The sequence below is a fragment of the Orycteropus afer genome, unplaced genomic scaffold, assembly GCF_000298275.1.
Source record: "Orycteropus afer afer isolate SDZICR_OR568_19922 unplaced genomic scaffold, OryAfe1.0 scaffold00007, whole genome shotgun sequence".
Classification (NCBI taxonomy): Eukaryota; Metazoa; Chordata; class Mammalia; order Tubulidentata; family Orycteropodidae; genus Orycteropus; species Orycteropus afer.
Genome location: NW_006921594.1, coordinates 17,230,027 through 17,247,436, shown reverse-complemented (window position 1 = coordinate 17,247,436; position 17,410 = coordinate 17,230,027). Strand labels below are relative to the sequence as shown.

Below are 17,410 nucleotides of genomic sequence, written 5' to 3'. Positions count from 1 at the left end.
TTTACAATTCTTGTGATTTGGATCTTCTCTTTCTTTTCTTTTGTTAGGTCTGCCAATGGTTTATCGGTTTTATTAATCTTTTTGAAGAACCAGCTTTTTGTTTTGTTGATTTTCTCTCTTTTTTCTTTTGTTTGTTTGTTTTATGTTTCATTTATTTCTGCTCTGATCTTTGTCTTTTCCTTGCTTCTAGATGCTGCAGGATTCTTTTGTTTTTCTGTTTCTAGTTGTTGGTGTTGGTGAGTTAGAGGGTTGATTTTGTTTCTTTCCTCTTTTATGATGTATGCATTTATTGCTATCAACTGTCCTCTGAGTACTGCTTTTGCTGTGTCCCTTAGCTTTTGGTATGATGTATCTTCATTCTCATTTGTTTCTGGGAATTTTTTTATTTCAGTTTTTATTTGTTCTATTACCCAGGAGTTGTTGAGCAGTGAGTTGTTCAGCTTCCATATGTTTGATGTTTTTTCCTTGCTCTTCCTATTATTAATTTCTAATTTTACAGCATTGATTATGGTCCGAGAAGATGCTTTGTAGTATTTCAATGCTTTTGGATTTATTGAGACTTGTTTTATGTCTTAACATACGGTCTATTCTGGAGAAGGATCCATGTGCACTGGAGAAGAATATGAATTGCGGATGAAATGCTCTGTATATGTCTATGAGGTTGAGTTGGTTGATTGTATTGTTGAGCTCTTTCTGTATCTTTGTTGAGTTTTTTTCTAGTTGACTTGTCCTTCATCGAGACTTGTGTGTTAAAGTCTCCTACTACTATTGTTGTTGTTATTTGCCGTGGAGTTGGCCCCGACTGATAGCGACCCCTCCTTGGGTTTCCGAGGCAGTATCACTATGGAAGTAGGATTGCCCAACCTTCCTTCCAAGGAGTGGCTGGTGGGTTTGAACCGCCAGCCTTCTGGTTAGCAGTCAAGTGCCTTAGGTACTATGCTATCAGAGCTCCTACTACTATTGTAGAGTTGTCTATTTCCCCTTCAAGTCAATTAATATTTGGTTCGTGTAGTTTGGAGCACTTTCATTGGGTGCATAAATATTTATTATTGTAATGTCTTCTTGTCAATTGACCCTTTCAGCGTCATATAATCTTTTTTTTTGTCTCTTATGATGTTTTTCATCTTAATGTCTATTTTTAAAAATCAGAAATTAATATTGCTACTCCTGCTCTCTTTTGGTTACCATTGGCGTGGTGTATTTTCTTCCACCCCTTAACTCTTACTTTGTTTTTATCTTTGTGTCTACGGTGAGTCTCTTGTAGGCAGCATATCAATGGGTCTTCTTTTCTTATCCAGTCTGCCAAACTCTTTCTCTTGATAGGTGCATTTAGTCCATTCACATTGAGGGTAATTAGTGATAGGTATGAATTGTTTGCTGTCATTCTATTGTGTTTTTTTGTCATATTGTTGGTGTTTCCTTGGTCCATATACTTTTCTGTGCTGAGTTCGGTTTGTTGGCTAATGCTTTCTCCCTTTTCTTCTTTATTGTTGGTTTTGTGCTTGTTAAACCCATATGTTTTCCTTCCTTCTGGATTTGCTTAGGGGGATTAATTTTTTCTGTGGTTACCTTGGAGTACATTCTTGTCTGTACACTGTTTTTAGAAAAGTGCATACTGTGAAGACATCGTTCTGTTTTCCTCTCCATTTGGAAGTTTGTAGCTAGAAGTTTTATTTCCTCTAATAGGTTAGTTGCTGTTGTCATGTGCTAATTGACTTCCTTGGTTTTTAGTGTACAATGTTTCCTGGTTTTATGTTGAGTTTTTATTTCTGATTTAATTTTAGTGTCGATGCCATGTATCCTGAGTTTGTTGATCTCTGTTGTGGGTTCTCTATTGGAAGGACTTCCTTAAGCATTTCTCGTAAAGTTGGTCTGGTTTTCACAAAATCCCTTAATTTCTGTTTGTGTGGGAATACCTTGATTTCACCCTCATATTTGATGGATAATTTGGCTGGATATAGGATTACTGGTTGGAAGTTCTTTTCCTTCAGTGTTTTATATATGCCATTCCATTGCCTTCTTGCCTGCATGGTTTCTGCTGAGTAATCAGAGCTCAGCCTGTTTGATTATTATAAGTAATATTTCTTTTTTCCCAGGCAGCTCTCAAAATTTTTTCTTTGTCTTTGCTTTTGGAGTTTGATTATAATATGCCTCGGTGTTTTTCTCTTGGGATCGATCTTGTGTGGGGTTCTATGGGCTTCTTGGGCAAATATCTTTTCTTCCTTCATGATATGGGAGAAATTTTCTGTTAGCAGGTCTTCCACAATTTTCTCAGTGTTTTTTTTTTTTCACCTTTTCTTGTTCTGGAATTCCACTGAGTCTTATGTGTTTTTTTTTCCATGTCATCCCATATAATTCTTAGGTTCTCTTCACTTCTCTTAAATCTTCTGATTTTTCTTCATATAGGCTGGTGTCCAGGGATTTGTCTTCTAGTTGGGATATGCGTTCTTCAGCCAGTTCTAAACTACTATTCTGTGCTTCTACTATGTTGTTTAATGCTGTAATTTTGGTATTCATCTTCTGAATTTCTAACTGCTGTTTTTGTATGAGTTCTGATTGTGCATTAATCTTGTTATTTTGTTATCGAGTGATTTTCCTGAGTTCTTCCAGGGAACTGTCTGTGTTCTCCTTGCTGCGTTTGGGGTTTCCTTAGGCTCTTGTAAAGTTCTATAAACATATCTTCTAAATTCCTTCTCAGATAATTCTATTGCCTCCTCTTTCTCTATGTTTAATGAGACCTTTGTTTGTGGTTTTTCTTCTAATGCCTGTCCTGTTTTTCTGTCAGATTTGAGGTTACTTGTTGTTTCCTAGACATTTTGAGGTTGTCTTTAACTGTTGGTTATGTATTTATTTGATTTGTCTTGGTTTTATGATTCAGTATTTTGAAAAGGTGAAGCTGGTGTATTTTATTTTTTTTAGTTATTAATTCAGGTATGCTGGATTGCTCTGCAGTTTTCTTTGTGATGGTGGAATTACTGTGTGGAATATGGATATGGGTTTCTGTTGCTGTAAAGAGGGTTTAGAATTCAAACCAGGAGGTGTTATGGTGACTGAATGTGGTTTCTTCTAGTGAATGAGTGAGGGTATTGGCGGAGAAGGTGGGAGCAGAATAGAGAAAGAAGGAAAGCTCCACATTGCTAGGGGTGGTTTCTAGGGCTTTGAGCAGGCTGCTAATGATGACGTTGTACTGTTATTCACAAGCCCGCAGCTCAATTTCAGAAAAGACTCCAGTTGTTAAGGGGTGGCCACTTTCTGCCAGGCCCAGACACATGCAAAAACCCCGCTCCTGAGGCCCCTTGGTACCCAAAACCTGACCCAAGACAATTGCCTGGCTCCACGATCCACCACGGGAGTTCCTCTGTGGGTCTGCCCAGCCACAGCGCCAAAGATCCATTCAATTTCAGCAGCACAGGAGCCAGGCCAGTGCCCGCGCATAATATGTAGTACTAATATTAGTAGCAAAGTCAAGCGTGGGCTCCTCAGTACCACTAAGCTGACCTAAGTCTGATCCGTGATCCACTGTGGGGGCACTTCCCTGGGCCCGCCCTCTTGCAGCACCAATGGACTCTCTGCTTGGGTTTCAGCAGTGATGGCTGTGCCTGTTTGCACCTAGCCAACCCAAATTACTGATAAAATCAGGTGCTGAAGGTACATCCTTGGGGTGATCACTGGTATGCTGGTGTGGTCACTGGTATGCTGGTGTGGTGTGTCTTCTTCCTTAACCCAGGGAGGTCTCAGATGGCCGTTCTCGCCTTCTGGTCACTCCCTCAGGGAAGTCTCCGATGGCCTTTCTTGGCTGCCTGTTGACGCTCCACAGGATAGATCTTCTGATCTTGTTATTTTTTTCCCCTGTCCCTTTCTCCTTTCTAATTCTACTCACCTGAGTTTCATGCACTCTGACTCTGAGCTGTTCAGAGCCCCAGAATCCATAATTCAAACCACTGTATCCAATTTTTCAAACACTAAGATGCTGGAGGGAAATAGTATGGTGATTACTGATGAGACTCCATTTTGAATCTCCAGCTACATTTGTTCTTAAGGTCCCCACAGACTCTCTTCACCACCTCTAGCCATCATGCATAAAGAACCTTGAGGATATTTTGCCTAGTAATGCTTACTTTCCTAAATATTTGGATTTTCTATAAGAACAATATTATACCAGATGAATATAATATTACCAAGGATTAGTAAATTTTATCCTCAACAACACAGAATATTTAAGTCTTTAGCAATCATATTATAAAAATTATGTTGATGAGAAGAGGAGTGAATGGATTTATGTTATAGAGCATGCAGATTTTGAAAATTCACTTTCACCCTTTTGAAAAAAAAGTACTAGGTATTAATAGTTTTTCTTGAAGACCCAAAATTTCTAATTATGCCCAGTTTCACATCAGGGATATAAATCTATTTCCATTTTGAAAGTATATTAGATCTTTCTTCTCCTTCTTTTTTTTTTTTTGACATACTCAGAGAGAATAAGTTCTTTATTCTGAGAGAAAAAAAAAAAAAAAATCCTGACACAGTCTGCTGTTGACTTCCTCTCTTTGTTCCCATATAAGTTTTATTTTTTGAACTATAGTTTTCACTTCATTTTTTTTTGTTAAGGTTGAAACCCTTTATCTCCAAATAGCTTTTCAACAGAAGAGTCAAATAAATGTAAAAGGAATGCTGAGAAAGGTTGGAAAAGTAGAAACGCCTGGGAGGGAAATGTGAACAGAGTTTTTATGAGACAACAGGAATATTCTGGGGGCTGCCATACTCTAAAGTGCACTCCCCCTGCCTGAGAGACACAGGCAGGTTTTCCAAAGTCTGAAATTCTAACTGCATTTATACTGTGAGGCGGCAGTAGAGGGGTTACAACATGAAGGGAAAACCAGATTTCTGTGGCCTGCTAACTGATATAATAACAGACCTATCTGGACACTTACATGACTACAGGGTGTAGTCCCCCATGAGCTGTTTAAATCTGTCTTTAAACTGTAAGTTAGTAGTTATGCCAGCACTGTGTCCTCTGTTTTTAAATTCACATTGATCTGCTTTAACTCACAACTGAGGAAGAAATGGACGGTGACTATGTCTCCCTGACAAAGTCAGTGACGACCTCAAGGAGAAAACTGCCAAAAGAGAAGTAAATGTGGCCCGGTCCTTACCCACAAAGGTGCAGCTTCCCGAAGTGCACGACCTCCCTCCTCCAGCCCTGGGTGGTGCCGGCGTAGTAGGTGCTGCTTGGGTGGTGCTCCGTGGAGCACAGGGAGCTGACGTGGCTGCTGCTGTGGTAGCAGAGGGGCAGCAGCAGGTGCCAGGTCGCCCCAAAGTCCCTTGAAAATTCCAGTCTGACTGGGTCAGCAGATGAGCTGTCAGTGGAGCACCCCACATTGATCTTGGGGAAGCACAAAAAGGACACAAATGACTTCAGAGCAACAAGCCTTGACATGATTTGCTTATTTCCCAGATTCTTTTTTCCTGGGAACTGTCTTGTGGAAATATTTACTACTATAAGTCTGTTTTGCCTAACTAGTACTGTATATTACCTTTAAAGAATAATTTTTCATAAAGAACCTTAAAGGGTTGCATGAAAAATTTATTCTCTCTCATTTTATAAACAACTAGGCAGTGGGTAAGGCAGAGGGTAGACAGAATTCCAAATTTTACCTTTGGCCCACTTTTATAGCCAAGAGAAGCATACTGTAATGAAAAGACCATTTCCCTAACCTAACTGTTAGCTTTTTCTCATTCTCTTGGGTATGAATACATTCTATCTTCCCTTCTCAAATATCCCTCAAATTTTGCACCGTGAATACATATTCAACAATATCAAGACAAAACAAAATACACTCCATTGACACCCTTTCCTTGGCACAGTGAGAACATCCTCATTCCTATTTAACCATTTATGAAAACAATCACTTTCCCTTTTCCATGCTTTCAAGTAAATTAAATTAAAACTTTATGAAATAAATGCACTGTCCTTCTTTCTATGATTTTTTCCCTATCCAATTGAAATGACTATTTTCTCACCATAATCGCAACCAATTGTTGATACACACACACACACACACACACACACACACGTATCTGTACATATATATATGTGTGTATGTCTATATATAAACATATATGTACACATATACCTATACCTACATATAAAGAGGGACCTCTGGTAGCATAGTGCCTAAGGCATCTGACTGCTAACCAGAAAGCTGGCGGTTCAAACCCACCATCCACTCCTTGGAAGGAAGACTGGGCAATTTACTTCCATAGAGATACTGCCTTGGAAACTCAATGAGGGGTCACCATGAGTCGAACAGACTCAACAGCAGTGAGATATATAAAGGATCTCTGGTAGCACAGTGCCTAAGGCATCTGATTGCTAACCAGAAAGTTGCTGGTTCAAACCCAGCAGCCACTCCATGGAAGCAAGACTGGGCTATCTACTTCTGTAAAGATTTGCTATCTTGGAAACCCAATGGGAGTCGCTATGAATTGGAATTGACTCGATGGCAGTGGGTTTGGCTTGCTTTTCATACCTACATATATGTGTATACATATCTATATATACCTAGACTCCTGCTCTTACCTTCTGATTAGCAAACTATTGACATTTGATAAACTTTTCAACTCCAGGTACTTATTTCTATCTAGATATTTTGATGATAAATTTCTTAAAGGGGAGAAAGATGCTAACTTTCAAATGTTTGTTAACATTTGAAAACATGAACTAAAATTGGAAAATAGAGCAGAAAATTTAAAATAGATAGATAAATATTTGTCCACCAACCAATGTATCATTTGGCTTCTGACTTTGAGATGCAAGAGGAAATTCTACTTTAAAGGATACAGATAGTTACTCTAAGACAAATACTCAAAATTGAGTTGCTACAATTAGGCACTATTTTAAATAAGACTGCACACAAAAATCAATTGTTATCTGAAGTTAATAGATCGAACACAGGCATAATGCATTTTTGGTTCTGCTGATTTCATCTAAGTGTTTGAAATACATAAAGGTTTTTCTTTTATGCATTATTCATTTGCTCTCTTGAAAAATATAAGGAGTATATGAATATTAATGAAATAGATGGAGCAAATATACTTGAAATTATGAAAAGAGTAGTACAGTTTTATCTGTAAAATTCATGATACCATGATTATATATCTCATATTACTTATATTAGGAGTTCTGCTGGTACAGTGGTTAAAGCATTTGGCTGCTAATCAAAAGGTTGGCAGTTTGAACGCACCAGCCACTCCATGGGAGGAAGATGAAGCTGTCTGCTCCCATAAAGATTTACAGCCTTGGAAGCCCTATGGGACAGTTCTACTCTGTCTCATAGGGTTTCTATAAGTTAGAATTGGCAGTCTGTTTGGTTTTTTTTTTTTGTATTACTTATATGGGACAATCTACTTCTGTAGTGATACTGCCTCGGAAACCCAAGGAGGGGTCGCTATGAGTCGGGTCCGACTCGACAGCACATACCAACAACAACAACAATATCATGGTATAGACTATAGTTATACTGACTTGGATCCTAAATAACACATCCTAAGTAACAATTCTGACTCATGGCCACCCTATCCATGTGTGCAAAGTACTAGAATAGCATGGTGTTTTTAATTTTTATAATGTTATTTCAATAACTCCCATTGCAGTACGAAGGAAGATTATGCCATAAATAAAAGATAAAAATTAAGAAATAAACCTTGGTTCTGCTAATAAAAATGAATTATGATGCCAAAATCTCTTATGTGCTTGCACAAAATTGGAAAGTCATAATGCATGAAATTATCTAAGATTTTTCTCCGCTTTCCTAGCTTTTGTTCACAATAAAATTTAAAGCATTTGTAATAGAACAAAGTCAAGTACCTCAAATTGTATAATGGTGTTCTCGTTGACACTCAGGTCACGAGTGGTAATGGAATGCTCACCGACTTCATTTGAAACAAACACCATGGCGGAATCTTCCTCACTGTTGTTCAAGAAAAGCAAGATATTCATTTAGTAAAAATCTGTCATGATGTATACCATAATATGTATAGAGCACTGATTTTATTTTGAGACTCTCAATTAAACACTTACGGTGCTCCCTTTGAAGAGTATGGGCAATAAAGACCAATGTTACCACCAGGATAGAAAAACCAATTGTCTTCTCTGGGCCCAAAGTCAAATGTATCCAGAAGCATCACAGGGTTGTTTAAATTATTTCCATCAATAATGAAGTCATCAACAATCCAGATTTCTTCTTTCTTACCTAAGGCATTTTTGGACAAAGCATCTGTTTGCAATGATGAAAATCAGATGAACATTTTTGCTCATTGGAAAAGAGTAAAGGACAGAAGGAACTCAGAAACAATTGATTAAATATATGGTTATTGAACCAGAAACACAAAGTACATAATAGAATATTCACAGTGAATAAAGCATGAAAAAAAATTAAGCTTGCAGCCATATAACATTGACCCAATGCAGAATAGCCTAATTTCAGAAAGCTATGACAAACATCATGTAAAAGTGTGCTGCCCTTCCCATCACAGAAGCACTACACACTCTCCACTGTCAAGAATGGGTGTTGGGCCATAGTTTTACTGGTTTAGAAGAATCTGTGAGCGAGGTAGTCAATACTAAGGAGGTATGCTGACTACTTAACTCAAGGATCAACCCATGATTTCTTAGCATCATGCTTCAGTCAACTAGGCAGAAGGACCAGGGGCATGACAACACTGCCCTTACGCATAATTTCATTCGATTGTTAAAAAGTACACAGATGAAAAGTACTATGTGTTATGGAACATTTATGTTTTTTTCCTTGATACTTTTAGAGACATCCATATTTATTTGAGGATCTATGGGAATGTATGGAAAAGTCATGAAATCAGTCTTTAGACTGTCAAAGGATTTGATTCAGTGACTGAGGCTGGGGGTTTGAGGATGCTGTCATAAGGTAGGTAAGAAGGATAAAATCTAGGCTGTTTTTACAAAGCAATTTTTAGATTGAACTTGAAGCGAGGTGACAAAATCATGCAAAGTAGTAATGTGAACATCACCTACTGCGGCTTCTTCAGTGATCCCTATTTTTAATGCAGCTTATGCAAACTATACAAAGGATATGTGAACAGGAATATACAGAAACAACATGATACTTTAAGTGAAAGCATGCCCCATCTCCTTCTCTCTCTAATACCATGACTGTTATAATTCCAGTAGCTTTCTCTCCTTTTCTTATTTGAGAAGCACTTGTTAAACACAATGGATATACACCAGAAAAGAATTCTAAACACAACATGAAGACAACGCTCCTCTAGATTGTGAAACTGGTTACATTTCATCCTTGGACTTTTAATTGGTGATTATTATAGAAGATAGAAAGAAGTCCTGGTGGCACAGTGGTTAAGCACTAGGCTGTTATCTGAATGGTTGGTAGTTTGAACCTACCCACTGCTCCATGGGGGAAAGATATGGCAGTCTGCTTCCATAAACATTACAGCCTTGGAAACACTATGGAGGATTTCTCTGTCCTTCAGGGTCACCATGAGTTGGAATTGGTTTGACAACAATGGGTTTATGTAAGATATTTTTTTTTTCTGTTTATAATAAGTTAAATTTTTAATCTTATATTTGACATATTTGTTATAAAGGAAATACTCAGGTTCAATTTTAGAGGTGTTGGTACGTTTTCTTATCTGTTTCTTTGTTATCTCGACAAAACATCTACCTAATGTCATTTCTCATTGCTTACTTAGGCACTAAATGCATGATTTGATAAAGTCTGGTCCTTTATAATCAGCAGTTAATAGAAATGCAGGAAGCAATAAAATTATTTCAAATATGCAGAATCATTTTCTGTAACCATTTGAAAACCCTATTAAATTATACATCCACTTTAACTTATCACTGAAGAAAGAACATAATTTTAATAACTGGATGTGATAAGAATATTTTATCTAAGTCACGATTAGCTTGGTCTAAATCCCTCTCACTCTATCATGGCATTTTGCTATAATGTTGTCCTATCACACTAATGAAATGCCACACTCAGGAGAACTATGTATTCCTAAATAAACACAGCAAAAATAAAGTTACAATTGATGAGTGCCTAATGGTAATGCTGGATGATTTTTGAAAACCTTCACTCTACAACAGGGTTCAGCTCTATTTACACCAGCAAGAGAACTTACTAATCAGGTACAAAGAGGTATGAAAGATACATAAAGTGAAATATTTCTTGAGGCTCATCAAAAGGGAAGCCCGGACAATGTATGTGTTATGGATAGTACCCCTTAGTTGACAAACACTTCCCCCACACCTTGGAAACAAACAAGCTAACATGTCACAGTTAGTTTTGAACATAGGTGAGCACATGCATTTTTACCATTGTTATAAGGTTGCCAGAGCCTGAATCTTGTAGCGTTGGTTTGGGCAGTGTATGGCAAGGGAACGTTAATGAAAAGTATGTTGGTTGTTTGAGGGAAGTAAAATTCATCCATCAGGTGCCAAAGGATCCCTCCATTGATGGAGAATTGTAACAAAATAGAGTGAGACCTCTCCGGGGTACCTAGAATGAAGATAACACAGGTCTAAAATGTATTGTTATAAAAATGGGGAAACGGTTTTTACTCTATATTGGCATCAATATATAATCCAATTTATATTTACATAGAGGCTTTAAAGCACAACGTTTCTTGAGAGGTAACGTGAAGTGATGGTAAGTTGGGCTTCCTGTATAGACACACACTAAATCTTGGATTCTCACACAAGGATCTCTCTTTCTCTATCACATATACACATGTATCTCCCTTCTGAATTTCGTTTAGTAAATATTACCTCAAAATATTTTTGACTTTACAGACATTACAATTTTATGAAAGGACAAATAGCCGAATCTCAGATACAGGCACACAAAAAATAACTACTTGAAAATTATTCAGTGAATCTGAAATATCAGAATGTCAAAGAGTAGGATTTTTTTGGGTTCACATCTGTGAAAGAAAATCCAAAATGTCCCTAAGTTAAACTTTTTAAAATTTAAAAGTCATACGGTTAGGAAGCAGTGGTGGAAAGACTCAGGGACATGAGAGAACTTTAACTACCGTAGAGCTATTATGATCATTACAGCTACTTGAAGATTATTGTAGAAACAACTGTTGTCTTACTATTATATCAGGATAAATTTATATTATAGGAGAACATTTATGTACATAAATTTATTAGCTCTTCTGTGTAACAAAATTCACGGGCTTTGAATTCATTATTTCTTTATGGAGCAGGAATTGTGCATGAGGAATTTTCTTGAAGGAAAATAATGAATGCGGACCCATGGAAATGGCTTACCTTTTGCTATAAACCTAAGTGAAAACTGGACATACATAGTATTGGTACAATCTAGATCTCTTGAAATAAGCATCCTTTGCCCTTCCTGAAAACAAAAACATAAGTGTTATGCAATCTTATTTCACTTGCGCTAGGTAAGTACTGGAAACATACAACTAATGATCAAGAAGCAGACTCTAAAACTGTGAAGAAAACCAATTATATATTTTAAAAAGGAATAACTGAACAAACCTTGTTCCCCCTCTTGAATGGTCTTCATTACCGACGCCTAAATAGTACAATTTCATTATCTCAGCTCAATGCTTTGATATGACTTTTAGAAAAAGGAGTGCAAAAATGATAGCATTACATATCTATTAAAAAAAAAAAAAAACTCAATGCCATCGAGTCAGATCCAACTCACAGCGACCCCTCCTTGGGTTTCCAACCGGTATCACTTGGAAGTAGACGGCCCAACCATCCTTCTGAGGAGGGGCTGGTGGATTTGTACTGCCAGGTTTTGGGTAAGCTTTTTTAAAAATAGCCTCTTTTAATCACAGCATGTTATGAGAGGAGTAACAAGGAAGCAAAAAATATGCCAAGTGCTCCTGCTGGAAGCCAGAAATTAATGGGTAACTTTTTCAGGGTTCCAAGGAGTCTTAGGAACCTACTATTCCTTGCTCACTCTGACAGCCACAGGGGGCTCTCATTCAGGCTGATACAACAGCCCCTTGATTGGTCAAGTTAAATAAGGCATAACTAAGGCAAGTCCCCGTGCCTCAGCTGGAACCATTCCTGCAGAGAAACCAAGGAATGGGAAAAATGATCACATTAGCTTTAGTAATTTTTTCTGCTAATTTACTATTTCTGTTTGCCAGGGACCGGCAGCTCAAAAGGTTGTTTTTTCCATGTATACATGTGACAGCCAGCAAAACAGAATTTTACTATGTTAATGTCTTCAGGTCTAAGTAGACCTCTCAGCTTTTCAGCTGTGACTTCCAAATGAAGTGGTTCTTCAGTGGTATAGGGCTGTGTGATACCAAAAGGACACTGCCAACTCATTTCTTGATTATTGACTAATAAACACCAAATGTTATTTTAGCTACAGAACACAAATTGTCCCTTTCTTCTTAACATTTATTATATAGCATGTTCCCCAACAGCTGACATTAAAAAAATGAAGCTAATTTCATAATATATTGAGTGCTTTCAACATTCTGGGTTCTAAAAGAAATACTTTACTTGTTTAAAGTGCCTAAAATTCCTAAGAAACATATTATTAACCTCATAGTACAGATAAAAAACCAAACCTACTACCACTGAGTTGATTCTGACTCACAGCAACTATGTAGGACAGAGCAGAACTGCCCCACAAGGTTTCCAAGGCTGTAAATCTTTATAGAAGCAGACTGCCTCATCTTCCTCCCATGCACTGGCTGGTAGGTTTGAATTGCCAACCTTTTGGTTAGCAGCTGAATGCTTTAAGTACTGTGCCACCAGTGCTACTTATGTTACAGACAAGGAAACTAAAACTCAAAGAGAGACAAGTAACTTGCTCAAGATTACATAGTTTTAGTGGGGATGGCAATATCTGAACCCAGATCTTCCGAAATCTATTCTCTATCCTTTATATCAGTATTTTGTTTATTAAACTTGCAACTTTGGGTAAAGAGATCCAGATAATGTCATGTTTATGATTTGAGAATTATTTGATATTGTAGTAAAAAAAAATCCCAAAAAACAGCATTTACTTATTTATTCTCATCTCTGAACTTCACAAAGCATAGATAGCTTCATAGTTCTGCTCCTGAATGACACCATGTAAGAGCCTGATACTTCCAGTCTTTGTTTTTCTTTTCTGCCTAATAATTCATTGCTTTTTTTTAGTTGATGATAGCTAATCAATGCCCATTCTTCTCAATGCCTAATTCTTGTCCTTATATACTTATAAACTCATAAATCTTTGACTGCTTTTATACCTTGGTGCCATGTGGAGATTGAGGCTGTGGGGAAAGGTGGCTTCCTCAGCCGTCATTAAAAAGTTTTGAGGAAGATAGATTCATTTAGAAACTATCCTTTTTTTTTAAATCATTAAGCCTAAAGAATATGACTATTCTTTCCCTTTGATTATGGAAGGTAAGTTCAAAATTGTTCTCAAGGGCAAATACAAGTCACCTGTAAAATGGTCCCTTTTACATTGCACTTTGTAGGAGCAAATTTTTTTGAAAGTGGGCATGATCTGTAATCTGAAAGTATGCATCTTTCATGTTCTCAATATTCATTTATAGTTCAGCACTTTGATATTGATAACTGAATGGCAGGAACTGTCAAGTACTGCTGACATGTGTAGCCTAGTTCACATCTGTACATTTCTTTTGTCATTCTTTTTCCATACTCAGTGATTCATTTGTGCTAAATAGGAGGAATTCCTTTGTATCCAACAAACTATTTTAATAGCTGATAGTATTTCTGAATCTTTGGACATTAAAAAGGAACTATCCTCTCCTTTTTCACAAAAGAATACCTTTCTAGGTCACACTGCTACGTACTGAATGGCACATCCTGAGCCCTACCTGCATCATGTAGTTGTTATTGTAGTTAGGTGGAACAGAGTCAGTTCCAACTCATAGTGACCCTATGAAAGGAACCAAACACTGCCTGGTCCTGTGAAATCCTCACAATTGTTGCTGTGTTTGAGCCCACTGTTGCAGCCACTATGTCAATCCATCTCATTGAGGGTCTTCCTTTTTTTCACTGACCCTCTACTTGACCAAGCATGAGGTCCTTGTCCAGGGACTGATATCTCCTCATAACATGCCAAAGTACATGAGATGAAGTCTCACCATCTTCACTTCTAAGGAGAATTCTGGCTGTACTTCTTCCAAGACAGATTTGTTCGATCTTCTGGCAGCCCGTGGTATATTCAATATTCTTTACCAACACCATAATTCAAGTGCATCAATTTTTCTTTGGTACTCACTGTCCAGCTTTTGCATGCATATGAGGCAATTGAAAATAGCATAGCTTGGTTCAGGCGCACCTTAGTCCTCAAAGTGACATCTTTGCTTTATAACACTTTAAAATGGTCTGGTGGTTCCTAAGGAATTTGACTGCTAACCAGAAGGTTGACAGTCCAAACCCACCAACCATTCTGTGGAAGGAAGACTGGGCAATTTATTTCTGTAAAGATTTACCGCCTTGGAAACCCAGTGGGGGTCGTTAAGAGTCTGAATTGACTCGATAGTAGTGGAATAGGTTCTCACATTTTTCAGAGCTGATAGATAATATGTGTAATACATATAGTGCTTGGCTGCTCTTGCATTTGGAGGGTTGAAGGGAAAATATAAAAGACTGTGTCTTTCTCATATATAGGATCTAGAGATTAGGTAAATTTTACTGCTTAAAAATTCATCAAGTAAAAGTATTTGAATCATGAAAAGTCATAGGGCTTTGGTTTCTTTGGTCTTGTCAACTGCTTCAAACAGATCCAAACTGAGTCACTGGTAATGAGAGCAAAAGCCTTCAACAAGACTAAAAGAATAACGGCAGTTTCCACTCTGAAATGTTCTTAGTTTCTTCAGTCTCTAATAACTAGGGACTTGTAACTTTCTCAGGCCCCTTAGCATATTTTCTTTCTTTTCCAATGCTTGAGAAAAAATCTGGATTCCAACAAGGTTGATAACCAGCATCTATTAACTATAATTGAAAAAGTTCCGGGGTGTCAAATTTTCTACCTGTTAGGTGTTAATCATTAGGGTTGTGTAGAATCCCACGCAGAGTTTTGTTAAGGATTTCATTTGCACACCTAGATTAGCCCCTCTCCCCATGCTGAGAGAGATGGGATGCAGCTTGTATTCACAAGGAAGATGTGCCAGCTTACCACTGAGTTTCAGACAATTGCTTAAGAACACATCTCTCAAACCAGACATCTAGGTTAAAATACAATAATATACTAACAATATTTGAGTTATTGTTATGACATTCAACTTGACTTAAATGTTTGGCTTTCTTAAGTTCACCAAATGGTTCTACTAGCAAGAAGGGAAAAAGAAAGAAATAAAGGAAAAAAAACAAAGACTTACATGGAATCATTTTTAAAAATATTGTAAAATATATATTTAATAACATAAAATGCTGCATTTTAGAAGTCAGCCTAGCTCCTAAAACTGTTATGTATATTACACACACACACACACACACACACAGTCACACACACATAATATGACCAGAACATATGAAGTGTTTGATCACCAGAATGGAAGAAAAATTCCATGTCTCAGTGATCCCAAAAATGATCGAGCTGTATAGAAAAGGAAACAGGGTTTGGGCCAGAAGACAATAACTCTATAAAACAATGTCATCTGAACAGATTCAGAAATGCATTTATGTGGCTACACTCTATTATGTGCATGAAGGGAGGAATTAGTACTAGTATAGAGAAACAGAATCTTATCTGACCCCTTTAAAAATGAGAGATGTTCCAGATTTGATGGTTTCACCATTCAAATTCCCTCTCTCTGCACCGTAGACTTCAGGCCAAAGGTCAGGATGTAAGTTCCCATTGAAATCATCTTTGAGAATGGATGGCAGAGGAACAACAGGAACACAGTAGGGCCCACCAAAGCCCCGGTCACACCTAAAAAAAAGGAGCGGAGAAAAGATATTATTTGTCATGAGTTCAACAAGTCATTTTAAATTTTGCATTGCAGAGAAAGGAACTGCCAGTTTCATTAACTCACATGCAACGTCCAGCATCACAAGTCCCTCGTCCTGAGCACATCCAGGGGCACCCTGAGGCCAGGACAACATTATCGATCGCCCAGGAATCAGCCCCCACAGTGTAGTTGGCCTGAATCCATCTGAACCGGGTCCTGGGAGAACTAACCAATGAAAAAACACCATTGGTTTGACAAAGAACCTTGGCAACAAGAGGACATCTATGTTAATTCTCTTTCCCTTTTAATGTGCCTTCCTCCAGGTTTTGGTTCCCTGTTATTTGAGACACTTTATTGTCACACTAAGTATTGGATGCTGTTTGCTCTGGACCCACACACGGAAGAGTAGAAAACACGTTATTTAAATATTTCACCATTTCTGCCAAACAAGAGTCTATGAACAAATGTGTAAGATGGAAAGGGTACTTGAACTATCCCATTTATTCTGTTCTTGAAACACTAACAGAATTGCAGTGTTTGCTGTAAGGCTTTCGTTGCTATGCAGTACTGAGAAAGGGATGGAAGGATGACAAACATGAGGAAGGGCTGGGATCTTACAAAATTCTTACAGTCCTGTCCCTGTTCTACTGTCCCTGGTTTCTGAGATGGTAAGAGGAAGCCTGAGGGAACTCTGGGCCTTTATTATTGTTCCAGAAGTTCTGGCTCCCCAAAGCTGAGGACCAGAATGATGTGATATACGTCCTGATTTTCCATTGTATTTGCAATCTGTGGTTTGAAACACTGGGCTAGAGGCCACTTTCTGCAGAAATGTATGCAGCCTTATAAAACATTAGTAACAGTCCCTCATTTAGGAACAGATTGCACAGCAGAAGTTTATCAGACAGTTATCTGAAGTGTGGAATGCAAAGTAGAACACTCCTCCCTTGGTGCAACAGCTACCAGGGTAGCGGCTGTAAAATGGAAATATAATCATGTCTTCACTCTGCTTAACACCCTCCAGTGGTTAGCCAACATGCACAATGTCAAGGCCAAACTACTCCAGACAACAAACATAGTTCCTCTGACATCTGTCCTCAGCCATTGCGTTGGCCTCATTTTTCCGTTTCTTGACTCACACTTTGTCCTCTAACAACATTAACTCATACTTTTCTGATCTCTAGGACTTTGTTTTGGTTTACAGCAGCCCCTCTTCACTTGGATAACCCCCACTCACTTACTCAGTTCAGACATCATTCTTCCAGAAAGCTCCCTCTGACTTCCCCAGACTAAGCTAGGTAGTATCCTCCTCTGTTTCCATAACACCCCTGAATATTACCTGTATGGGAGCTCTGGTGGTATAGTGACTAAGGCATTTGACTGCTAACCAGAAGTCTGGAGGTTCAAACCCACCAGCCACTCCTTAGAAGGAAGATTGGGCAATCTACTT

The 17,410-nt window shown here is 38.0% G+C and overlaps 1 protein-coding gene across 1 annotated transcript in view; it reads right to left on the bottom strand.

Moving 5' to 3' along the window:
* The window catches only part of RELN (reelin), a 710,657-nt gene that overhangs the window by 99,659 nt on the left and 593,588 nt on the right, over positions 1-17,410 (bottom strand). Inside the window, exons 35-41 of the mRNA XM_007944540.1 lie at positions 16,048-16,188; positions 15,767-15,944; positions 11,330-11,414; positions 10,371-10,553; positions 8,081-8,252; positions 7,868-7,970; positions 5,154-5,383 (exon numbers count right to left, since the gene is read on the bottom strand). Of these exons, the coding sequence (XP_007942731.1) occupies positions 5,154-5,383; positions 7,868-7,970; positions 8,081-8,252; positions 10,371-10,553; positions 11,330-11,414; positions 15,767-15,944; positions 16,048-16,188 (1,092 nt within the window). The remainder of the gene's footprint in view (positions 1-5,153; positions 5,384-7,867; positions 7,971-8,080; positions 8,253-10,370; positions 10,554-11,329; positions 11,415-15,766; positions 15,945-16,047; positions 16,189-17,410) is intronic.